The sequence below is a fragment of the Rhamphochromis sp. 'chilingali' genome, assembly GCF_963969265.1.
Source record: "Rhamphochromis sp. 'chilingali' genome assembly, chromosome: 21".
Lineage (NCBI taxonomy): Eukaryota > Metazoa > Chordata > Actinopteri > Cichliformes > Cichlidae > Rhamphochromis > Rhamphochromis sp. 'chilingali'.
Genome location: NC_137949.1, coordinates 22,382,883 through 22,407,701, shown reverse-complemented (window position 1 = coordinate 22,407,701; position 24,819 = coordinate 22,382,883). Strand labels below are relative to the sequence as shown.

The following is a 24,819-nucleotide window of genomic DNA, read 5'->3' as shown; positions in this document are numbered from 1 at the left end:
CTGATGAACAACAACATGGCATATTACAGTGTTATTAAACCAAAATTAAACCAAAATGCAGAAGCAGTGTGTGAAAAACTAAGTGCACCCAGTGATTCAACAGCTTGCATAACCACCTTAAGTAGCAATGACTTAAAAAAATTGTTATGTATGAATTTATGTGCTCAACTTTCCTTTTTTCCCCTTTTTCCTAAGACAAATAAATAAATTCTGTACACTTAGCTTGAAATTTAGTTGGATTTTATAGAATATTTCATGCAAGAAAGTTGACAAGCACAAAATAATTGATCAAAGCTGTCATGATATTTAGGGCAAGATTTAGTAAGTTTCTAGAAAACCTCTGTTGTCTACAAAAAGGCCAATTGTTAGTTTTGTGACTGAAAGCTCCCTCTGGGGTAATTAGCATTGAATGATCCAACAGTGCACTGATTTATGTACAAAGATGCAGTCACTTGAAAAAATTACTGGTACAGGGCAGCAAAAATTAGTGGCTCAGGAGCACAACTTAGGTCTTAAAAATAAAAAAGTATAATCAAAGGCCAGGGATTAATCCCACACTCTAAACACATTAACAGTTGGATTTTGACAGACATCCCCACATTGATGGGCAGCAACAATTGCTTCTAAGATCATTGTAAGATCATTGCTGAGGTCTTTCCTCTGTGGCAACATGAATACCCCAAGACCAGCAATTTGTCAAAACTTTGTACAGAGCTGCTTACCGTCTTAGTTCCTGTGGAAGCAGTAAGGATGCGCTTTCAATTTTCCACAAACACCATTTCAGCATTTTGGTTTAATTTTTATTATTTAAATAACAAAAAGACAAAGACAATGCTTTACGTTTTGGTAATTCGAATTCAAAATGGACCATATCCATCCAAACCAAGGCCTGGGGAGTAAAAACGTAAAATAAAACCACCATTTCTGGCATTCTTCTAGCTGGTTGTTGTTCAGGATGAGCCCATGCACTGTCTTGTATGCTGGTCATCCTGTACCATATTTCACTGCCAAGAAAAGTTTTCACTTCAAGCTTTCAAACATCATCGCTCACAAGTGCGAGTTCTTCTGAAAAGGATGCGAGTCTCAAAACAGAAAAAGGGTCCTGCTTGAAATGACAATTTGCTACAACTTAGCTATTTATATCTGAATAAAAGAGTTTTTAGCATTCCAAAGTCACTAAAAACAGAATAGCCAGACTGGTTTCAATTTTCTCTTTCCTTTCCAAGCCATTTTGAAGAAGCTGTTTTTTTTTGTTTGTTTTTTTTTGTTTTAAATATGTGTAGGTGTCTGAAATTGTATATTCATATTCTACTTTAGAAAACTCAATTTTTGGCTTTAATTTTAAAGTTGAAGGAAAACTGAGACAAAGAGCTGCAGAAAAAATAAGCTTCAGGATAGACTCTGCTCACTGTCCCCACCATCTGGTTGCAGAAGGTTCCAACTCCGATCTACATGTCAAGTCTACTATTAAATCACATCTCCAGATTTCCAAGAATGTGCAACAATACTGTCATATCACAGCAACACTAACTTCAGTAACATGTACATAAAAGTGCAAGTGCACATCTACTCATCTTTTTTCAAGAGAATCACGTAGATCAAATCCACAACAAGCTTCTAAATACACATTTAATTTTCCTTTAATTTTTTTTTTTTTTAAAGCCACCATGTTTTTATTGAAATGTTAGAAGACATTTAACGGACTTCAGCTTAGTGTCAAAAGTGTTCAAAACCAAGAAAACAAAACAATCCATTAAAAACACTGCAATAAGTATCAAGTATGACCACAAACACTGTCAAATAAATAAATGCGCCTCCTCTGATGTAAAATACACTATTTCCTCTTATAAATTAAGGCGGAATGCAGTTTATTTTCACTGCCCCTTAAACGCACTTGCACCTTTCATGCAAACCAAACTAGACTGCCAACATAACTACACAGTAACGTCAATAGAAAATTTTAATATATTTTTAAAAAAAAACCCAAAATGACAGTCGATGACTATAACAAATGTCTATTACCTGCACTGAGCAAGTCATGAAATATTGCACAAAGTTAAGGATCCTGACACAATAATAACAACATGGAGATACTAAATCAAGATGCACAATAAGACCAAAGTTTCAAGCTCACAATGTGAGCATTCCTTTATGATGGGCCAGACAATTTTAACTATATTCTCAAGTGTCAGCTGAATTATTGCTGGGGAGGGAGAAAAACAGTTTTAAAACAGAATCTGAAAAATTTTGAACAAGTTTTGTAGCCAAGTATATTCTTAGAAATACATCTCCAAGTGTTATGCTTTTTAACTCCTGCTGAGCTTGAATCAGAACAACTGCAGCACCGATGCTAACGGCATTTTTAAAGAAACATACACAAAGGTGGACATAGTTCTTTTCTAACTGGGTGAGTCTTTTACTAATAGGTGAACAAAGCCATGTGGTAAAAAGTAATCTCCATTAAAGATCAAAGCAGTGCGTTTGGTTTTAAAAGCCTAAATCTTTGACACTTCTAGTTAAAATATGGAAACTAGCTTGTGTACAATCACTAGTTTCATTAGATACCTACACTGACAAGTGGACAATTTAGTGTGAATACAAAACTAACAGCCAGATATTAAAAGCAGCTTCATACAGCCAGATGTCTATTGATGATACTGAAATCGGATTAACTACAGGCAGCAAAACTATCAGCAGTGCCAACAGACTGATTCAGTTTGCTGTTCTTCTGCAGTTAAACTTGTGTCATGTTTCAAAAATCATTGTGGAAAACATCTAACAGATGCTTACTTGCCTTAAAATATCGGTTTTGTTTAAGTAGCATCAAATCCTCTCAACCTACATTGGTCCATAAGTTGTTAACATCTCAAAAGTGTAAAAGCTTCCAGTGAAGAAACTTTTGCTTGATAAGTGTTAGGAGCGCTCTAAATTTGCTACCGAGGGAAATAAAACAAAACTGAAAAACAATTCTAAAAGGGTAAATAAAATAAAAAAATCAAACAAACAAACCAAACAAAACTTGCAGCAAAACAAAATAAAATTTAATGGTTTATGTTCAAAGGGAAACAAGCAAAACAAAAGAAAGGAAGAAAATTAAATCTAAACTGAAATCCATAACAAAGGCCATTCGAGATAAGCACTCGTTAAAACAAGTTTGTAACTTAATACGGTAACAAAACTGTATGAATCTACAAAGAAATATAATCAAAAGAAAATAAACTCAAAAGGAAAAGGAAAAAAACAAAACAAAAATCAACAGATCAGCAAACAGCTAGTGGCATTGCTCTCAGTAAGAATCAGTATTATGTGTAAATAATTAGTACCTCATCAAAAGAACAAAAGAAAAAAATTAATAACTAGAGCTCAGCTGATACCTGTAAATCTCAGCTTAATCACAGAGGTTTTAAGTATCTGCAGATTATGGTGAACAAAAAAAAAAAAAAAACCCAAACATTGGCCAATGAGAATCCAGTATCAGTTGGGCTCCAAAATATTTATCTTGAACATCTGCTTAGAAAAACTCTTGCGAGGTTATCAGTATCTCTCCCTGCCTTTGGTCCATTTTAATTTGTGACTCACTGACTGGGGTTCATTTGCAACTCGCATCAAACAACTTATAATTAAAGACACTTTACATATGGATAACAAAACAAACATTTCCCTTCTAGGGCTCACTGTTTCTTTTAAGAACTCTTAAACCTGCCTGGAAGGTATACAGAAGTAATAGATTACCATCAAAAAGACTGATATACAGAGCAACCTAAAGCTGGCTGGCTAAAAGTGCTATGCTCTTAGACTGACTTGTAGTAGTGAGTAGTTAAAAGGTCTACTGGATGTCCACTGTATGATCGTTTAAGGCATCTATTTCTACTTGTGATGAGGAACCAGGACAGAGCACTGCTCTTCCGCAGTAAAACTGTCTCATTAAAAGGGGGAGGGCAGTCTTTAACCCTATCTTTACACCAAATCATTCATTGAAAAGTTCACACTTGGGATCTTTTACAATGTTCTGATTTGTTTGTTTTTAGTGCACTGCTAAGAATCATTGGTTTGCCTCCTTTATGCAGTTCCTACAGCTTTACATGCAACACATATAGACAGGATTTTAGTTTTTGAGATAAGTTTCACAAAAAAATGTTGGTGGTAATTTGGGATTTTAGCCTCTCCATCCACTCCAAATTAAAATTGAGTGTCCTTGAACCCCAAACAAACAACAATGGAGAAAAGAAAAGAAAACCTTAGACACTTTTGAGACAATTACAAAGGTGCAGAAGAGTGAACATGTCACTTAACTCTGAATATGATGAAACTGAAACTGGTGTGTCTAACATTGAAAACTTAAGCTTTCTGCAATAAAAGCCTGACATGGGTTACTTCCCGCTTTCTTCTACACCTGATTGTCCGGCTTATTCTACTTGTGGCCCTTGCTGGTCTTAAAGGACACTTGCAGTATCTTGTCTCCAAGCCGGTAGCCATTCAGGCTGGCGATGGCCATGGCGGCCTCCTCGTAGTTTGTCATGGTAACGAAGCCGAAGCCTTTGCACTTGTTGGTGTTGAAATCTCGGATGACCTTGACATTCGTCACGGCACCAAAGGGACCGAACATCTGCCACAGGATGCTCTCGTCTGCGTCCTGGCCTAGGTTGTATATAAAGATGCACCAGCCAGAGGTGGAGTTTCCAGGGACACTGACGCCTCCCATGCTGCTCATGTGATCGACACCCATGGGAGAAAACCTGAAAGTGAGAGTATTTAGCATACTTGCTGTTACTAAGAATGATAACGTGACTGATTATTGTTTTTTTTTCTTAGATAATCAATGAAATATAAAAATGGTAGCATTTCAAGCATCAGCACCATTCAGTTTATATGTATGTAGCTCTTCCCTCACCTAAACCGCTGTGCCTGGTGGTGTAAGGGTCCTCCAAAGCGTCGGGATTGGTTGTGGTAGAGCTGAGAGAGGAGCTGTGTGTTCTTCACCTGGTTTGGGTTGGCTGCAAATTTTACTGTGATTGGCTCCGAGGCTCCTGGTGGCTTTTGACCATTTAGGTTTTTGACAGCCTCCTCCGCTTCTGCACGCTTGTCAAAACGGATAAAAGCAACTCCACGGGATGAACCTAGGTTTGAGAGAGCAGCTGTAACCACCTACTCCGATACAAGCCGCATGAACTGCATTTAGCTACGTAGCAGTAACTGATATCACTTTGTAAAAACAAACTGTTTATTTAATTTCAACAAAATTTTTGGAAAAAAAAAGCAAGGAAGCCATTCACCTTGCGTACCTGTACCTTGATCAACAAGTACCCGGGAATTTATGATATGCCCGTAACGTGAGAACATGTCCTCCACGTCCTTCTGGGCCATGTTCTTGGGAAGTCCGCTGATGTACAGGTTAGCATCCTTTATTGTGTCCGAGCTGGGCCGTGCATATGACACCTGACGACAGGAAGCAACAAACGCCTGATTAAAACTCTGATATGCATGCAGAAATTGAAAAAGAATTGCCAAAGTAAAACATCTAAACAGTAGTTTGATTGAACAGAGATTAATATAGCAGTGGTTTGGTCATATTTATACATCTTTTTATTCAGCTGAACACTGCTGTGTCTGTCCATCAGAAAGCAACATTTTGGATTAAAAAACTACAAAATAATCTGGTTGTTTTAGACATCAAGTTTTTGGTCTGAGTAAAAAAAAAAAATAAAACAAAAATGGGTGAGGGGGAGGATCAGAAGCAACAGAACATTACAGTGATAAAAAAAGAAATCAAATTGATCATTTTGAAAATTAAATACATTTAATACACTTACTGTGACAGAATGTGTCAAATAAAATAAGTTGAATTAAAGTCAAACACCAGAGACTTATAAGATAGGGCAGTAAGTGAGCGTTAAAAGCAGTATTTCTTTCCTCGGGCTGATATGTACTAGCTAGATAGCGGACAGCACAAGAGCCACAGCAAAGTTAAATGACATAACATCTTTGCTTTGAGAATTGTAGAACACCTTATTGCACGTTACCTTGATAGTTTTGGACTGTAGCCTTAGTCCATTCAGTGTACTGATAGCTCTTTCTGCATCACTAGGGTTAAGATAGTTAACAAATCCGTACCCTAAACTGTGGCCTAGAGAAAAAAAAGGAAAACAATAAAATAAAACAAAAAAACGTTTTATAGTTCAAAAAAATCTGCAAACAAATAAATATTAAAAATAAAAACAAATCTCAAACATTGCATGCTAGAATAAACAATTAAACAGGGCTGGGCTGGTTGGAATCAATAAAACAAGGCTATGATAATCAAAAATGTTCAGGAAACTACTTCCCAGCGTGGGCAGGAAATAAATTTGGGAGATCTCTCAAATAAAAGTTACAGAATCACTGAGGGCAGAAAACAGGCCATTAATAAACAGCGTCCAAATAAATAAAATTATTATAAGACAAATCTCCACCTCGACATGGTCTGGCAATGCCACAGCATGTATTTTTGGCCAAGTCTAACAGGAATCCTTTTCTATTTAATCCAAGATCTTGTTTGGATCTGATCTGACATGATTTATTGCTTCAAAACTTTGCATACCTGCAACTTTGTCTCTTATTAGCTTGGCAGACTCCACCTCCCCAATGCTGCTGAAGAGGCTCCGCAGCTCATCCTGCGTCATGTTCTGAGGGAGGTAGTTCACGATCAGGTTGGTCTTGGCATCCTTCCCCTCATCCCCTCCCATGTGGTCTTCATAACCGTTCGACATGTCATACACCTCCTGCAAGTCAGCCAGGTGGGCCGAAAACACAAAACAAGGTAAGCACGTTGGGTAGAACAGAACTGCTGCTGAAACCGATTTAATTACTTACAGAAGACGGTCATTTGGAAGTTTACCCCAGGCCGTTAACTGCAAGTACGTGACCTGTAGTAACCTTTAGATTTTGAACTATTTATTAAACAAAATGATGTAGTAAAAATTAGTAATAATAGTGGGCATACTGGACAGTTTTGATAGTTACTAGAATTAAAGAAAAAAAAAAGGTTTGCACCAAATGAACAAAAAGCTCCTGTACAAGATCCAGATGCCTCCTTTTCAACTATACGGTTAATAAGAAAAGGAGGTCATGCCAAGTAAAATCTGATTATTGTAGTCAACACGGTAATCTTAGTTATCCATCACTTATCCATCTACCGGACTTAAAACATGTGTCTTTTTCAGAAGATTTATTTGAAGTTTAATTATCCATCATTCAAAGTCCATGACTCTTATAACGTGGCAATTTTTGACCATAAAGCCTGTCACCTAAAGAGAAATAGTGGTCCCTGTTTGCCTAAAGCAAACTTGTCTCAGGTGATCTGCATGGCAGCCACAGGCTGAGTGACAGCACACAGCAGACCAGGTTCCCACAAGAGAGTATGAAAAGAAATGTGATTTTTCTTGTTTGTTTCTGTAATCATCGGAAGCCGAAACTGTAATAGAAAGCAAATGCCAAATACCTACCAAACAACTTTTCAACTTTCCTGTGTGTGATTCACTTTATATCCCAGTCTGTCAAGTACAGTAGAGACACCAATTGTTAGGTGCAAAAGAGACTTTGAATTCACACTTTAGTTCCCTTAACTTCATTAATCCTGGGACTTTCTGGTCAAAAAGGCCAAGACCATTCATACTGCTTGTAAGTGTCTAGAAAGGATAGTAAATACTGGAATACAATTAAGTCATAATCCCAAATATATTAGACAAAGATGTGAATGGATGTAAACTTTACCTATGTCAAAGCAGTGATTTACACTAAGCTAACATGAATATGCACATTTTAAAAACATAACAAAGCTGGTACCTAACGTTAATCCTCATGATTATGTCTAACACGAATTATCTGCAATGTGGTCTTATGACACATTTGATAGGACTAACATTATTTTAGATGACTAGAAAATGTCTTAAAATTATTTTTTTAAAATACCAATTCAATTGTTGTTTTCACAGCCCGCACTACAGAATACACTAGTTGAAGACTGAAATGCGATTGGGCCAAGAGTCAATATTTCAGCTACATAATATTGTTTGTGTGTCTGGCTGATAACTTTTGATTATTTGCTTGAATTGCAGTGTGCCTTTTGGATTTTTATTATCTTTTACAAACTTGTTACGCTGTTACTATATAACAGCCAACTTGCTTTAAGTTGTAATTGATGCCATTAATATGTTGTACACTGACCATACTGCCAAACAATATGGTCAGATACTACAGTACTCACTGAAATGAAAGCTGACATTCGTACTCACTTTCATATACTTAATGTGTCCTCGACGAACTGCCATGAAGACACTTCACTGCTCCTGAAGCTACGCGGAGAAAAAACAAATATCAAACAACGTCAGGGCAACTCAACAAGCAAATAACATGCAATAATAATACTAAGTACAATAATCCTTTCTGTCATCGTTGTATTTTTACTCAGTTGTATATAGTATTTGTATTCTATTTTTTATCTTATTGTATATTTATTTTATTTTATTCTACTGTATATAGTATTTTATTTTATTCTATTCTGTACAGTTGTGTACTGTATTTATTCTTATTGTATTCTAATTTTTGCCTCATAACTTTTGCACTGTCCACTTCCTGCTGTGACAAAACAAATTTCCCACGTGTGGGACTAATAAAGGTTATCTTATCTTATCTTAAACCTACAATCTGATCAAGATGACATTAAGATGCAGCACATCTTATAATACAGAACCTTGTATTGGACATTAAAGCTCTACAAATTCCTTGAAAAATCATGCTACCAGATTGTCTATAATGCTTTAAAGGAGGCAGCTCTCCCAGCTTAAATGCTCTCCTGTTTACTTTGTTTCTCACATGGGGCGCCTATGAATGAAGTCACAAACTGGACTGGTATGCACATTGTGTAAAGAGACCATAAAAAGTGCAATTAATTTTACATTAAATGCATCTCTCTCTCTCATATCTATCTATCTATATGATAGATATAGTTTAGCAGTAAAGTTATTCTTAGTTAGTGTATTGTCTGTCTTGTCTTAATGTTGGTTTAAAATGGAGCACTGTAACAAAAAATAATTTCCCCCAGGGATCAATAAAGTATTCTGATTCTGATTCTGATTGATTAAACATTGGGTCTCACAAAATGGGCATACATGGAGGTCACCAGCCAATCCCACTCTTATCTCCTGTGAAACACATCTTTTATAGGAAACGGATAGATAACTTTTGGATCAAATTTTATTTTCCTAACATAACCTCCAAATAAAACCAAACTATTGTGAGAACAGAAATGGTTTGTTGACTCTGCAAAGACAGGGGTAAGGGAATACAACCCCCCCCCCCCCCCCCCCCCCAAAAAAAAACCAACTATTCACCACATAACAACTTAAAGAGTCCAGACAAGCCGAACTGCCGTGCAAGATAAATCGTTTTAGAGCAGTTGCTGAATATTAACTGTTAAAGCATGGAAAGTTTCAATTAAAGACGCTCTTACATCTTTTCAATGAACACAAGTAATCCTGATGAAAAACTGGGCTAGCGCACTAGTATTTTTTTTTCCATATTATCCAGTCGGATATGGAGCGGAGCTGATGTAGCAGCAGCGTTAGATCAGAATTTGAATGTGCAATATTTGAATGAACAGCTTCCAAGAACAAGGGAACTGCGAGCTACTGTGCTCACTATTTAACGCGGCTAAAATAAAATAAAAAAAGCACTATTGAGAAATCTTAGATTAATTTCTACAGTGACTCCGCTTTAATACTGCACTTTTGTTTTAAACACACGGGTGAACAACACATCGACTCGCGAGCTCAAAATCTAAATCGGAAACGTGCACGGGCCCGGCTAGCAAAATTTTATAGCATTAGCAAACTAGTGAGCTGCATACTCCACGCTTTTCTGTGCTTACAATGATTACGATGACAAATGTGTACATCGGGATTAGCAAACAGAAGGTAAATTTCTTATTCTAACTTAAATGTTATAAGGGTCCGTAATAGGTCGCAATGTGAAAAGTAAAGTGACACCGACGCCGGATAGCTAACACAAAGCACCGCTGCCCCATTTTTGAGAGCGTCACATGAATGCTTTTCTGTCCCTGTGCCGAAACCCCAGCGGCCTGCTAACAGGCCACAGAGGCTAACGCTAGCCAACAGCTATACAGGCCGCGAAAGCGGCATGGCAGTCATTTGCCTTTGACAAACCTTTGCACGTCGAAATATCGAAGCAAAGGCTAGACGACTCCGTGGAAGCATTTGTTACCATGAAAGCTCTTACCAGCTTTTAAGTGGTGCTTTTTGCTGTTTCTGCTCCCTTCGCCTATTTCTTTTCTTCTTGGCAACGTCCACTTCCCTCCAAGTCGGCCTCACGTAACGAAGGAACCCAGAACGAAGCTAAGTGACGGAAACAGCCACGCCCCCTCACGGATCTGAAAGACGAGCTGTTAAATCGGCACGCCTCTGCAGGAGACGACGGCGGGATCCGCATCCAGTATGGCTAGTTCGATCAAAGCTAAAAATATTTCCTCTGTAGATATGATTAATTTGAATAAACTCCGGACCCCATGAAAGGCATGCTGCAACACATAAAAACACAAATACTCTAGAGATGAAGAGATTACCGAGGAGTATGCGAAAAAAGAAATATTATATTACTATTTTGAAAATAAACTAAAATAATTTAGATTTTTTTCCTATACTATTTGAGATTTAATCTCAAAATAATATTTCACGATTTATCTCGAAATTTCGACTTAATTCTAAATTCAGCAATAATTATAACAACAACAACATCAACAATGATAATAAACATCAATCCTTCCAATTTTGTAATTATATTTATCTATGTTTTTTATTATTTATTATATTTTTATTAATAATATTATCATTAAAACATCTTTGTAAGGAGGTAACGTGTATTTTTATTTTCCATTTTTAACCCTTTAAAATAAATACTTGACATTAGGGAGTCTTATTGGCTTATAAACCTTATAACCTTCCCACAAAAACTGACCCCAAGCCGTAATGAAAAATTGCTACAGGCAGATATTTTCTTGGGCCCTAAAACACAGCATCTCATATTCTCTCTCTCTCTCTCTCTCTCTCTCTCTCACACACACACACACACACACACACACACACACACACACACACACACACACACACACACACACACACACACACACACACACACAAACTATTACAGTATGAGTACAAAAACACAAGCTACTCATCCATCAGAACTTCATGTTTTGTGCTAATTTCCAGCGCTGCTCACATCCAAAGTCCTAGCACTACACTCACACTGCCCTCTCCTCCCCTTCTTTTTTTGAGCATTTTGAGCATTTTTCTTTGCTTGCTTAACATAATTTAAAATGACTCTCACCTGGCTTACTATACTGGAAAACCAAATTGTTTATTTTGACAGGTTCGGACATTTCAGACAAATGACTGGGAGTATAGGATTAAGAAGTACAAGTAACTAAATTCCCAGCATGCAAATCCAACATAAAAACTTTTCAGAAAAGTTGCCCTTTTTTACTTAGTGGAGTTTGAAATAGCTAATCATTTGCAGCAAAAAGTAAATTAGTAAGGAAAATCTATACAGTATTAAAAAAAAAATACATGACATTACATTCCTGTGTCAGGTGACCTCAATAGATCACATGATAGGATCTCACAGTGGTTCAGCCGAAACATCTGGTGGTAATGATCCACACCTTTTTTCACACCTTGGCTCACATGATGAGGCACTTGATAAATAAGGGATAACCAAGCTTCTTTGATCAGAGGGCATTATTGTTAAAGGCACGTCTATATAAAATAGAAAATAAAATAATAATTTGGCTTTCCAACAATGGCATCATTAGGTTTATTTTTCATCTACATCAAATGGACAAACCCCAGGTTTTGGCAAAGGGTGAATATTTCTCTGGGTCTTAAGGAAAACGAAAAATAGTTTGTTGGTTGACTTGTTGAAAAATATTATTATATCTTAAAAGTCCATGTCACAATTTAGTGACCATAGGGATAGGGATCACATGTGAATATCAGTGCAGAGAAGCTTAAATTGCTAAATGCAATGTAAAGTATACAATTAGTTTCCACTTCATTTATATTTCTTTTATAAAGTAATTCTGTATGCACCACTTTCAGTCTAATAACAAAACATTATTACACAGGCAGTGATGGAATTCTCCACATACAGTAATGCACTGACAATCAAGATACAAACTTACCACAATTCAACCACACACACTCAACACAAATATTGCTTGAGAGAGCTATAGCAGAAATGTGCCAGCCCTCTGTAGGCCAAAAAAAGTCTGACAGTAACTCATATTGATCAAACCTAATTTAGGATATATCTCTAAGCCCTTTGCCCCATCTTTGCCTACATTTTGTCAGGCCAGAAGTCCACACAGGCCAGTTCTGCAGTATGTTTACATAATTACATAAGTTCTTTAGGGATTATTAAAGTATTCTGATTCTAATGTTTATTGCAAAAAACTGTCAGTCTTTTGGTGACAGACAATCCAGTGATAACAATAGACATCTGTACATGTATTACACAAAACGACTTTCTCCAGTTTTACATGTTTCATAGTGTACCGGCAAATGACTCAATAGTTTTGACATTTGAACTATATCTATTCAAAGTGTAGTGATCTTCCATCCATTAGAGCATCTTTAGTTTTTCTCCAGTACTTGGTACCTCGTAGATCTATTTGTTCTCATGAGCTGTTTCACCATCACAAACAACCCAATCTGCAGGAGAAGAAAGAAAAAGAGCAGGATTTTGGTTATTGGCAAATAATCACCTTCTGCAGCCTGTGTTAAACATGTGTAAGAATTTATGATTAAAAGCTCAATCTAACACCACTAAATGAAGTAAAACCATTTATAAATTGCATGATGCAGAAGATGTTTAGGTGGATTCATCATTGTAACAGATGAGCTTTTATGTTGTTAACCACCTTAGTTAACATGATGTAGAGAAAATGGAGTGTGAAAAGTTTAAATATTCATTAAAATGTGACACATTTTAAAGATTTTAATAAAAAACTATCAAATTATTGTTCATGTTTTTAACGACTGCTTTAAACAACATTTTTATTTTGCCAATGGAATAAATAACACTATATGTCAAATGGACTTCCACACAGGCAGTGATAATGGTGCGCAGTGAAATGTTATTTCCAATGTCACAAGCTTAGGACCTGAAAGTTGTTGAGCTTTACTCGGCATCCAGCTGGCAGCACATCTTTGTAAACAGTCCTTAATGTTAAAAGGTTGCTACTAATTGAGTTGGATTTTAGATTTTTTTGTTTGACAAAATAGGTCAATTCAATATGTCAGTCCAGGCTTTGGAAATTTTGTTGTGCATTTGTCTATTTTCTGACATCATACTGGTTATTAATCTCTTTTTCTCTTCCAAGGCATGTGGAAGAAAGATGGCCACCCTTCCCTGAGCCTGGCCTGCTGGAGGTTTCTTCCTGTTAAAAGGGAGTCTTTCCTTCCCACTGTCGCCAAAGTACTTGCTCATAGGGGGTCATATGATTGTTCGGTTTTTCTCTGTATGTATTATTATAGTGTCTCCCTTACAATATAAACCACCTTGAGGTGACTGTTGTTGTGATTTGGCGCTGTATAAATAAAATTGAATTTACATATTAGATATTGTGCTAAATATTTGGCCAAACTAAAATTAAAGATAAGATTAAAGCTTGCTCTCATGATAACAGTCTCCCAGTGTTTCATTTTTCTTTCAGGTGTGCATTTTATATGCAATGTATACACAATATGCAGTTCAGAAATGTTTAAAGTCTTTCAAACCTCCACCACATAAACTAATAGGGAGCTCCACATGTCCATTTTCAGCGCAAACTGTATGACCTTCGACAGCTCCTCTTGGCAGCCCTGAAAGATTGAGTCAATGAACAAGAAAATCAGAGAATCATATGGGTCTAATCAAACCTTCATGAAGAAGCTTGATGAATTTATCAGGATGCACATGTCTACCTGTGTGTAAATTTGCCATGGCTGGTAAACAGTGCCATTACAAGTGGGGAAAGTAACGTTGCAGCAACTGTAAGGAAACCTGAGCCCTCCACTTTTATTAAACCAGGTGGTTTCCAGCCAGTCCGTGTAGTTCTTCACACCACAACATTTGAGCTAACGGAGACCAAAAAAAATCACCACAAGTTAGTAAAAGACAGTGGAAACTGTCAAAATGTACATATATTATATTTGATTGACATGAGTATGAACAGGATTTGTTTTTTATTAGAATTTCTTAATATATCATGTATTATATCTGACCATAATACATTTGTCCATGTATTATGGACAACTTACTTTAAGCCTGATTTTTCTGGATGAGGTAAAGCAGATCAGGGCTGAAAATTATAGCACTTTATAGGCATCTTATGGGACGCTTTCAGTCAATACCTAAATATCCTCTTGAGTGAAAATTTCCATTAAGGAAAGATTATATATTTTGATTTTTAAAACATCATCTATTTAGAAGATATAGCTGTTGTTTTAGTATTACTGCTGCACAAGCTACACAAGTTTTACAACAACAACAACAACAACAAAAAAAAGCTTTTGTAGGGATTCATAGTCATGTCCATGTGACATATTAAAGTACAAACCTCCTCTTGCATAGCATCCACAGATCGAGAATTGGAGTCCTCGCTGCTGCCGGTGTAGTTCTCAAACACTCCACTGAAGGGAGCCATCTCTGTATCCAGCTAAAGAAAAAGTTGGAAGAGACAAGGAGCAAAAACACATATGCCTCTTTATCCCAAGAATAATCTTCTTTTATCATGAAAGCACAATTGTCCAATGCTTATTAATTTTTAAGTAATCTTACATACCGTCACTGAGTGGAAATAAGCCAGTGCTGAAGCCGTACTTTTCACACAAAAGACCACAACTAGGAGGTAAACAAACTGGAGAAGAAAACACTTTTTTATGTAAACTCCAAACACTACATACACATAGAGATAATCACAGTCACAAACAGACTGACAGCCTCACCAGTCCCTGTAGACAGATGGAATCCTTGAGGCTCACCCAGGAGCCGAGGCATCCGGTGACCAATAGCAACGCAGCACTAGTGACTATGACCAAAACTGTCAGGGTCATGTAGGACTCTGAAAAAAAGCGGCTATTCTCTCCATACTTTATCAGCAGGTAAACTCCATTCAGCCACACCAGTATCCCCACTGCCTGATAAATTAGAATAAGAAATTATAAAAGTTATATTTACACATGCTATATACAGCTTCATGGGTTATCACCACAGATAACCACACATCTTTTCTTTATGACAATAACTTAGTAAGAGGTCTCCTGTTTTGCCAAGCCATCTTTGCTAAGCTCAATATCTGCCAACTCTTCTGGTTTCATCGTACACACAACAACGTGTCCAAAGAGAATAACTCTTTCTTTTACAAGATACTTTGTTCAAACCTATTTTCACCTGGAAGCTTTCTAACCTAGCAGCTACAGAAGTGTTACTACACCAGTTGGGCTACATGCCTCACATCATAGTTCTTGGAATTCAGCTGGCAACCTTCCACCCACTGATGCATTGCTGTTGGCTTACCCTAGCTGTTATAACTGTGCGTTAATTTAATTCAACACTGTTTCAAGAAAATCACAGAGGTATGATCAAATTTAAAAAATAACTCACAGCAGTTATACATGTTCCTTATTCTTTTGTCCAGGAAATTCAGAGGAAAATTCAAATATGAATGGCTTAAAATGAATTATTTGAAGAACGAGGAGAGCATTGGTTCTTTCTTCACTGAAAAAATCCAAAAAATTAGACAAGCAATTGGTACATCAACAGCAGATCCAGGATATGTACTGTGTCCACCAAAAAACTGTTTAAACACCATGAAACAGTTTCAACCTATTAACAGCAAAGACCTGGAGGACATCTTAGGTCAACTGAACTCCTCCTCCTGCTGTTTAGATGTCCTGCCAACAAGTTTTTTCAAAAAGGTCTCAAAGACTTTAGAGTCAGACCTGTTACAGATCGTCAACTTTTCCTTAATGTCAGGTGTGTTTCCAGAACCACTAAAAACTGCTGTAATCAAACCTATACTGAAAAAGGACAATCTTGACAAGACACAAATGAACAACTACAGGCCGATCTCAAATCTCCCGTTTTTAAGTAAGATCATTGAAAAAGCAGTTTCTCAACAGCTCAGTTACTTCTTAAAACAGAATAACTGCTACGATGCCTTCCAGTCAGGTTTTAGACAGAATCACAGCACTGAAACCGCTCTGACCAAAGTGTTCAATGACATATGTCTGAATACAGACAGTGGAAAAATGTCAGTCTTAGTTTTACTGGATCTCAGTGCAGCATTTGATACAGTTGACCACAACATATTACTCAAACGACTGGAGAACTGGACAGGTCTTTCAGGAACTGTACTAAACTGGTTCAAAACATACATAGAAAACAGGAAATACTTTGTATCAATAGGTAACTTCACATCTGAGCAGACAAGTATCACATGTGGAGTTCCCCAAGGTTCCATCTTGGGACCCCTTCTGTTTAACATCTACATGCTCCCACTGGCACAGATTATAAACAACAACAAAATAAACTATCACAGCTATGCAGATGACACACAAATATATATCACAATGTCACCAGGAGACCGAGGCCCTGTACAGGCTCTTGGTAAATGCATTGAGGAAATCAATGACTGGTTGTGCCACAATTTTCTCCAGCTAAACAAAAACAAAACTGAGGTAATAGTCTTTGGCGCCAAAGAAAAACGATTACAGGTCACCAGAGAACTTCAATCTATACATCTAAAAACCACAAACCAGGCGAGAAATTTGGGTGTAGTGATGGATGCAGACCTAAACTTAGAAAAACACATTAAGACAATAACAAAGTCAGCTTACTATCACCTCAAGAATATATCAAGGATAAAAGATCTGATGTCTCAACAGGACCTGGAAAAACTAGTCCATGCATTCATCTTTAGTAGGCTTGATTACTGTAACAGCATCTTTACAGGTCTACCTAAAAAATCAGTCAGACAACTACAGCTCATTCAGAACTCTGCTGCTCGAGTCCTCACTAAGACCAAAAAAGTGGACCACATCAGTCCAGCTCTGAGGTCCTTACACTGGCTGCCTGTCCGTCAGAGGATAGACTTTAAAGTTCTGATGCTGGCCTATAAAGCTCTGAATGGTTTAGGACCAAAATACATCAATGACCTCCTGACCCAGTATGAACCATCCAGATCCCTCAGGTCATCTGGATCCGGTCTTTTATCAGTTCCCAGAGTCAGAACCAGACACGGAGAAGCTGCATTCAGCTTTTATGCTCCTTATATCTGGAACAAACTCCCAGAAAGCCTCAGATCAGCTGAAACACTCAGTTTATTTAAATCCAGGTTGAAGACTCACCTGTTCTCAGCTGCATTTGAATAAAGCACCAAATCCACACTTTAAGCTTAAATTTCAAAACTTACATTTAACTACTGATTTTATCTACTGTTCTGATTTTATCTGTTTTGATTTTATATACTGTTGTTTGTTTGTTTGTTTGTTTGTTTGTTTGTTTGTTAATTAGTTAGTTAGTTTATTTGCTTGTTTTAATCAATTTTAAATCATGCTTTTTATTTGTTCTTGTTTCTAATGTCTCTGTAAAGCACTTTGAATCACCTTGTTGTTGAATTGTGCTATACAAATAAACTTGCCTTGCCTTGCCTTGCCTTCTACTGTTCTCAGGTGTGTAGCTTGTTTTTTATGTTACTAACTTTGTTAAAAAAACTCATACAGTTACCACAGAACTAATCATAGGTTTGCACTGTGTAACAATAAAATAAAATAAAGGGAAGTAAACATGGACTGTTAAAATGTACAAATACGTTTTTTAACAGGCATGATTATAAAAAGAAATATAATAATAAATCTTCCACTCTCCCTTACTCTGATTTTTCTGTAGTTCCTGTTTCTCACATGACCTTCTCTGTCGCGTGACATGTGACTCCGCACTAAGGTTTACATGTAAAATCGCAAACAACATCTTTTATATCAGTAGCTTTTTTTTTTAAAAAAAAATACTGTATTTACTATTTTAAACAGAAGTAAGAATCAACACTTGGCAAAAGTAAAAACCCCCATTAATCACCCTAATAAAGTTAATTTTGGTAATATGATTGGAAGGAGAATACAAGATAATACAGTAAAAACTGTAGCAAAGCTGAAAAAGTCTCACCTACCAACATTAGTTGAGAAGTCAACTGAAGTGCTGTTTTTAAACAGTTTGTTCTCGGATCACTCATTTTCAGAGTAGCCTATATAAGCCGAGAGAAGAGAGTGCGCAGTAATCGATGCCAAGTGCGGATGCGTTAAAGCAAAGATGACATAATGATAAATGAATCGCGAAGCCTCTGTGGGTCTATGCAAAGTAAGGACAATCTATCTGATAAAACGACGTGCGCCTGGAAGCACCTTAGTTAGAACGTAGACTAGTTAAACTTCCCTTCCGCACTGACCAAAGATCAACTTCCCGTAAGAACGCGGAAACCTCTTTATTGTAAAAACGTAATAGAAGCTCCACTAAGCCTCCAGCAAATATTTTGTGGTTGTTTAACTTCTGGTGGAATCACCAGTTCAGTCACACACTCCAAGTAAGAAATCCTGCACAAGACCTCACACGCTGTGCATTTGCTTTTGTAACGCTCGGTGTATTTCACCTCCGTATATCTGCACTCACCTGTGTCGCAAATGGAAAACGTTACTTTTTCGAGCAGACCCCTACCTTCCCTTTGCAATCCTATCTTACGTCAACACTGCCCTCTTGTGAATTTAAGCGAAATTACGACAAAGTGAGAGTTAATTTTTGATTGTGCCACAGTGCACGATCAGTGATTGGTGAGTAGGTCTAACTCAAACAACTAGTAAAAATTGTAAAAGTATTTTTTACAGCTACAAATGCAGGCATATTCTGCAAACATTTCCTCACCACCCTGGATTGGAAAAGAAAATAGATGCACTTGTATCTGCATACAATTTCATTTTATGCACTTACATTTTTGCCTCAAATTTGTAAAATTAAATTTTGACTGAACATTGTGATGAATGATAATGCACTATGTCTTTATTTAACGCCAAAAATATGCTTATATCTGCAAGACTAACATAGTGCCTGCAAATTTATGAATTTATATGAGCGCTAATCTGGGTTTTTGGTGATGAAATTATTTTCTGTGTTTAAAGTATTTCTGATCTATTAAACAGTTGTAAGTCAGAGTGTGAATGAGGATGGTGATGGGAGTCATGGTGGAACTGCTGGAACATGTTGGACATGCTTTTAGCATGATCAGCAATCTTACAGGTCATGTTACATTATAAACGTAACATGACCTTTAATATTATTATTACTATTATCATTATTATATTTAAACAGCCACCTTTGTCAGGAAATGTGAACAGAACATAACTTGGTGTAAGAATTTTTAAAATCCCTATTTCAAAATTCAGACAAAATTCATGTAATACAATCAATCAACCTAAATCTGTAATTTGTACTTAGTGAGGTTAGAGTCAGCAAAACACTCTCCAGTATCTACAGCCTGTATATCACTGATGATTAAAGATGAACTTTTCTTAAAATGGTAAAACTGGCAATCATTCAAAACAAAACCCATACAGTCAAACCAATATCGTGTTTGCACGAGAGAAAATTTGTGTGTGAAATGCAAAGTGAAATAATTATTCAGCTTTGTTACATTAGTGACCTGATGAACCTGTTAAAAACCAAAATCACAGAAAACTCTTATAACATCAGACTGTTCACACCCTACATAAGATCAGTGATACTTGAGTTTTTGTTGCATCTTAATAAGAAATAACTTTGAATTGAAAGCACACAAGCATTATGCTTTGAAATGGGTCAAATATTATTAGATCATCCAAGTTATTCCAAGGATTTTTACTGTATTTCCTAACATAGAAAATTAATTTGTTATTGTAATTTTTTTCTTAAATTTTTAGAAACCTCACAGAAAAAGATTTATCAGATTCACTAAGTCTAGATTTTGATGGTTATAACTGTATTGCTTGTAAATCTTTCACAAGCATTAAAAAGAAATGTCTGAGTCTTCTGTGTGAGGCTGTGGAGTTTTATTTATTTATTTTTATTATTTTATTGGGAATCCTAAACCAATCAGTGAAAAGAAATAGTGTGACATTTAGATTGCCACATCTTTTATATCTGTTGATATTTGATAGTGGAAAATGTTTTTGTTTTCAGTTATAATAACTGAAATGTGTACTCGAGTAAGAATTGTTTAATTTTGTACTGATTAAATGGGAACATAAAATTAGTTATGTGGTGTCTTTAATTCTTCAAAATATCTTTATATAAATTACACTTCAGAAATATAGTAAATAATGATTATTATTGCTTGCTTAAAGTCTTTGAGCACTCATCAGCTCTGTGTTCAGTGGTCTGTGTCAGAGTTTCTTTCAGCAGCTGCAGTCAGTTCCTGCTGCAACAGCTTAGTATATTCGCAGTTTAACTGAAGGAGGTTTTTGTATGACTACAAATCACTGTGTGAACACCCCACCGCTGTGGTAACTCTGACAGTAGTAAACTGCTGCATCTTCAGCCTGAACTTCGCTGATGGTCAGAGCAGCATCAATACCATTCCCTTTTCCGCTGAATCGAGCTGGAACTCCACCACTGGATGGTTTGTTTATACCATTGTAAATAAGAAGTTTTGGTGCTTGTCCAGGTTTTTGTTGATACCAGTGTACTCTGCTACCTCCATCTGTCCAGGTATGAACTTTTGGATTGGTGTTGCAGGTCAGAGTGACAGTGTTTCCAGGAGTAAATGTTTCTACTGGAGGTTGAGTCACAGTCACCTGACCGCTGCATCCTGCAGACAAAAACAAATCATTCATTTATCAGCAGAAATCAATGAGAGAAAAAGCAGCACATCATGGTTGAAATGTTGCTGAGTGAATGAACCTGTAAAACAGCAGCAGGTCAGCGTCCAGATGAGGATGGTGATGAGAGTCATGGTGGTTGTGCTTTCTGCTGTGTTGACTGACAGATGTGAGTCCTGCAGTGTTGAAGTCACAGGACTATAAACCTTCTCAGTTCTCTGGAGGATCAGCTGATGATGCAAAGCCTCCTCTCTATGGAAATGATTTCTCTGCTCTCAACACACTGAAGGCAACGTAGGCACAAAGTCAGAAGAATAATTGATTGAATTAATACCATTAATAATTTTATGCCATAGAGAAAAACATATTTGGAAACATATTTACGTATTTTTAACACCTGGATTAAAATGGCACTCTGGTCTGTATGCTCATTTTTGATTTTGATATCATAAATACAATATACCTGTATAACGTTCTTAAGTATATTGTCATAGTTTCACAATTCATGCTTTTTTGAGGCATTTCTGGTTGCTGTTTTAAACAGTGTTTTGTGTGTTTTAAAAAATTTATATGTGTAATGTGAAAATTCCGTTTTGTCGTTCAGTTCTTAATACTCAAAATACAGTAATGACAATTATGATTTAAATTCATTAAATAATTTTTAGTCACTTTAGTCAAATCATCTTCTGCATTTAATCAGGTGTACTGTGATGTTTTACTTGAAAAAAAGGTTCATTTTCAGTGGTTAGAGGTTTGTTCAGAGTGCAGGAGGTTTTTGTACGGCCACTTAATGAGTTTGTATCACCGTGGTACACTTTTGGTGGAGGAACCAAACTCATCGTTGGCTGTAAGTACCAGAAATTTGTCATTTTTGATAAACATAGTATTTATTAAGCATTTAAATCAATCTATTAAACAGAACTTCGATTAAATTCAGTGATTATTATTAATGTCATGGCAACATTTTGGAAGAAACTTTTCTTTAATCAATATTCATTCGGTCTTTTAAGGAACTGAACTTACAGAAAACAAATTTTGATGGTTTTTTGGGTTCATTTCACTTTAAATATTATCCGGTTACAATAATAAAATCTGTGATAGTGACGTTTTAGCTGACTTTGATTTAAAATGTATTTTTACTCAGGAATTATAAAATAAAAACAAATATTGAATTATGTTTTGTCGACTTATATTAGAAAAAGGAAATTAACTCAGTATATTTAGATCAATTTTGTGTTCATGGTTGATCAATTTTAAATGAAGTTTAAAGGAAGTGAAAGAAACAGATGTGAAGTTTTAACTGTATTCTCATGAGTGCTTTAGCTTTGTCAGTTTCAAATAAGAAAATTATCACAGGGTCAAGTTATTAACTGTAAAACATCATGAAATAATAAAGGTTTGATCAATAATCACTAAATATATATTTATTCCTATGTTTGTACATTTGTATCTCTTTTTTCGGTTATCTTCAACCTTTTCTCCTCCAGCGGGTGTGGTGAGGCCCACCCTCACTGTCCTCCCTCCATCCAAAGAGGAAGACAAACAGAGTAGTGCCACTGTGGTGTGTTTGGCCACCGGGGGCTTCCCCTCAAACTGGAATTTGGGCTGGAAGGTGGGGAGCACCAGCACATCCTCAGGGGTGTCAACCAGCCTGGAAGTCTTGGGGACAGACGGCCGCTACAGCTGGAGCAGCACCCTGAGCCTCTCTGCAGACCAGTGGAAGAAGGCGGGCTCAGTGAGCTGTGAGGCCAGTCTGAGTGGACAGAGCCCCGTCACTCAAACCCTGGACCCTGACCACTGCTCAGAGTAGAGCTTCAGCAACACTTCCTGTCTGCATATGATGTGTTTTATATGTTTCTGCTGTTGCGATATTTCTGCAAACATTTGACTTTCTAATGATGTGCATGCTAAGTTTATCAGCTAATATTATCCATGTCGACTTTAAAAAAGGGTGTAATAAAAGTAAAAATCACAAAATAAAATCACAGCTTAAGAAAAATCACTTTTGTTTTGTTCTTGGGGAGAAGCTTTTAAAGGCTTATTTGTGTGCAAAGTCAGCGATTGCTGTTGACCTTTGAAACAAAAGATAAAGATACCAACTAAAATCCAGCTTTATACTGGTGAAGAGTTGGAAAATTTTCCATCACGAATGTAATATGGTCTTATATGTTGCAAAATGTAAAGTCGCTGCTGCCCTGCTACAGCTGAACTTTCCACCTCCCAAATCCAACTTTAACACCTGATTCCAACCCTGTGGTAGGAAACTGAAAAAACAAATACAAACAACATTTTCATGTATGGAATGCAATCATTGTTAAGTTCAAATCAAAGTAGCTGATTAAGTTAAAAACTGTGTACAGGGTCTGGGTTCAATATTTGGTTTTGATGACTAGATGAATTTTCTGTGCAAGTTTTTTGACTAAGACTTGGATTTTGAGCCTCTAAGCCCATCCAGTCTGGTTTTCTCAAGGAATTAATACTGCAAAAATCTGACTCAAAGTATCATCAAAGAACAACACATGTTCTCTTGCTTCCCTTCGTGGCCTTCTGGCAAACTGTAGAATTAATATTAAAATTTTACTAATCAAATTAATAAAATTAACCAAATACATTTTTCTGCAATTTTTGCTAGTTTTCGTTATCCCGATCATGTGGCGGTTTAATTTTGACCTTGTTGTCACCAATTAGTTTTAAATATGTATTTATGTATGCTGTGATATAAAAAAGTATTTCTTATAATTTGATTTTATTTAAAATGTGAAGCACCCTATAACTTTGTGATTTAAAATGTACTGTATAAACAAAATTATTTTCATATTACCTTATTATCCACAGCAAATTAGAAGTAATACAAAATGTAGTGAGATAAGCATAATATGTTGCAGATTCTAAACAGTGTTACTTAATTTAAAATCTTCTTAATGATGTGATCAGGAATGAATACATATTTTAGTTTCCACCTCTGAAAGTGGACTCAGTGAACCAGTGATGCATGTCAGAGTCTGTATCAGAAGCTCACAGCTGCAACACTGCAAATAGTAACTGAGGGAGGTTTTTGTACGACTCTGTAACACTGTGTGCGCTGTCCTACATATGCTCCCATACAGTAGTAATCTCCTGCATCTGCAGCCTGAACTCCATTGATTGTGAGAGTGAACTCAGGCTCAGATCCACTGCTGCTGAAATGACTCGGAGTACCAGATTCACGGCTGCTGATTTGGTAAAACAGCAGTTTGGGAGGCTGTCCAGGTTTCTGTAGATACCAGCTGAGATCATCATCAACTCCTTTACTGGCTGTACAGCTCAGAGAGACCGTCTCCCCCAAAGCAGCAGCTTTAAACACAGGAGACTGAGTCACAGATGAACTGGCATCTGATCCTGGAAATTAAAATATGTTACTTTGTTAAAATGACAGTGTGATGTAAAGTACAACATAACAGAGAATATAACAGAACCACATCACTCATCACCTTGAAGTCTGAGCATGATTGTGATCAGCAGTGAAGTCAGTAACATCATCATCATTATGAAAAATCTCACTGTCAGAGACTCTGCACAGATGTTTCCCGCTGGTTCTTCTTAAACTGGTTTAGGATCAGTGAAGCGCAGCAAGCATTCAAAACAGAACCTACAAACAAATACCTGTTTGTGTGTGTGTGTTTGTGTGTGTGTGTGCATGTGTGTGTGTGTGTGTGCGTGTGTGCATGTGTGCGTGTGCATGTGTGTGTGTGAGTGAGAGAGAGAGAGAGAGACTAGTTATTCTCATTGCAGTTAAAAAACTCTACACCTGCAGCCTTCAGCCAAAGTGAAGAAATTTTTTATGCAGCCATGAATCATTGTGTAAACACTTCACTACCATGGTAACCCACAGTAATAATCTGCAGCA

General features: G+C 36.7%; 2 protein-coding genes and 2 gene segments (V, D, J or C); 1 reads left to right on the top strand and 3 right to left on the bottom strand.

Moving 5' to 3' along the window:
- Positions 1 to 3,429: 3,429 nt before the first annotated feature.
- elavl1a (ELAV like RNA binding protein 1a) lies at positions 3,430 to 10,425 on the bottom strand. Of its 6 annotated transcripts, XM_080870720.1 has the most exons (8): positions 10,273 to 10,357; positions 8,271 to 8,330; positions 7,482 to 7,529; positions 6,578 to 6,758; positions 6,021 to 6,124; positions 5,274 to 5,436; positions 4,892 to 5,117; positions 3,430 to 4,736 (listed from the first exon to the last, which is right to left on the bottom strand). In XM_080870720.1, exons 4-8 carry the CDS (start codon positions 6,744 to 6,746, stop codon positions 4,412 to 4,414), a joined length of 987 nt encoding a protein of 328 aa, XP_080726846.1. In that variant the 5' UTR covers positions 6,747 to 6,758; positions 7,482 to 7,529; positions 8,271 to 8,330; positions 10,273 to 10,357; the 3' UTR covers positions 3,430 to 4,411. The 6 variants fall into 6 exon arrangements, with proteins under 6 accessions (XP_080726846.1, XP_080726841.1, XP_080726842.1 ...); XM_080870715.1 differs by lacking the exon at positions 7,482 to 7,529 and having other exon boundaries at positions 6,578 to 6,770; positions 10,273 to 10,425; XM_080870716.1 differs by lacking the exon at positions 7,482 to 7,529 and having other exon boundaries at positions 5,283 to 5,436; positions 6,578 to 6,770; positions 10,273 to 10,425.
- Positions 10,426 to 11,147: 722 nt separating this feature from the next.
- On the bottom strand, positions 11,148 to 18,653 carry tspan37 (tetraspanin 37). Its single transcript, XM_080870721.1, has 7 exons — positions 18,260 to 18,653; positions 15,039 to 15,230; positions 14,876 to 14,950; positions 14,651 to 14,749; positions 14,016 to 14,168; positions 13,830 to 13,913; positions 11,148 to 12,761 (listed from the first exon to the last, which is right to left on the bottom strand). The coding sequence occupies exons 1-7, from the start codon at positions 18,320 to 18,322 to the stop codon at positions 12,684 to 12,686; spliced, it is 744 nt and encodes a 247-aa protein (XP_080726847.1). The 5' UTR covers positions 18,323 to 18,653; the 3' UTR covers positions 11,148 to 12,683.
- A 1,938-nt stretch (positions 18,654 to 20,591) lies between these two features.
- LOC308390095 (immunoglobulin lambda variable 3-25-like) lies at positions 20,592 to 21,067 on the bottom strand. The segment is given in 2 exons: positions 21,016 to 21,067; positions 20,592 to 20,923 (listed from the first exon to the last, which is right to left on the bottom strand).
- Positions 21,066 to 22,743, top strand: LOC308390094 (immunoglobulin lambda constant 2-like). The segment is given in 2 exons: positions 21,066 to 21,102; positions 22,421 to 22,743.
- Positions 22,744 to 24,819: the final 2,076 nt, after the last annotated feature.

Excerpts from the sequence above, each read along its gene's own strand:
- elavl1a (XM_080870715.1), bottom strand. The coding sequence starts at position 8,306 with ATGGCAGTTCGTCGAGGACACATTAAGTATATGAAA. Across the intron at positions 5,437-6,020 it reads TACAGTCCAAAACTATCAAG|GTGTCATATGCACGGCCCAG; the intron begins GTAACGTGCAAT and ends TCCTGTCGTCAG. Across the intron at positions 5,118-5,273 it reads TCAAGGTACAGGTACGCAAG|GTTCATCCCGTGGAGTTGCT; the intron begins GTGAATGGCTTC and ends TCTCAAACCTAG.
- tspan37 (XM_080870721.1), bottom strand. The coding sequence starts at position 18,322 with ATGAGTGATCCGAGAACAAACTGTTTAAAAACAGCACTTCAGTTGACT. Across the intron at positions 15,231-18,259 it reads TGACTTCTCAACTAATGTTG|GCAGTGGGGATACTGGTGTG; the intron begins GTAGGTGAGACT and ends CTAATTTATCAG. Across the intron at positions 14,169-14,650 it reads TGGATGCTATGCAAGAGGAG|CTCAAATGTTGTGGTGTGAA; the intron begins GTTTGTACTTTA and ends GGTCTCCGTTAG.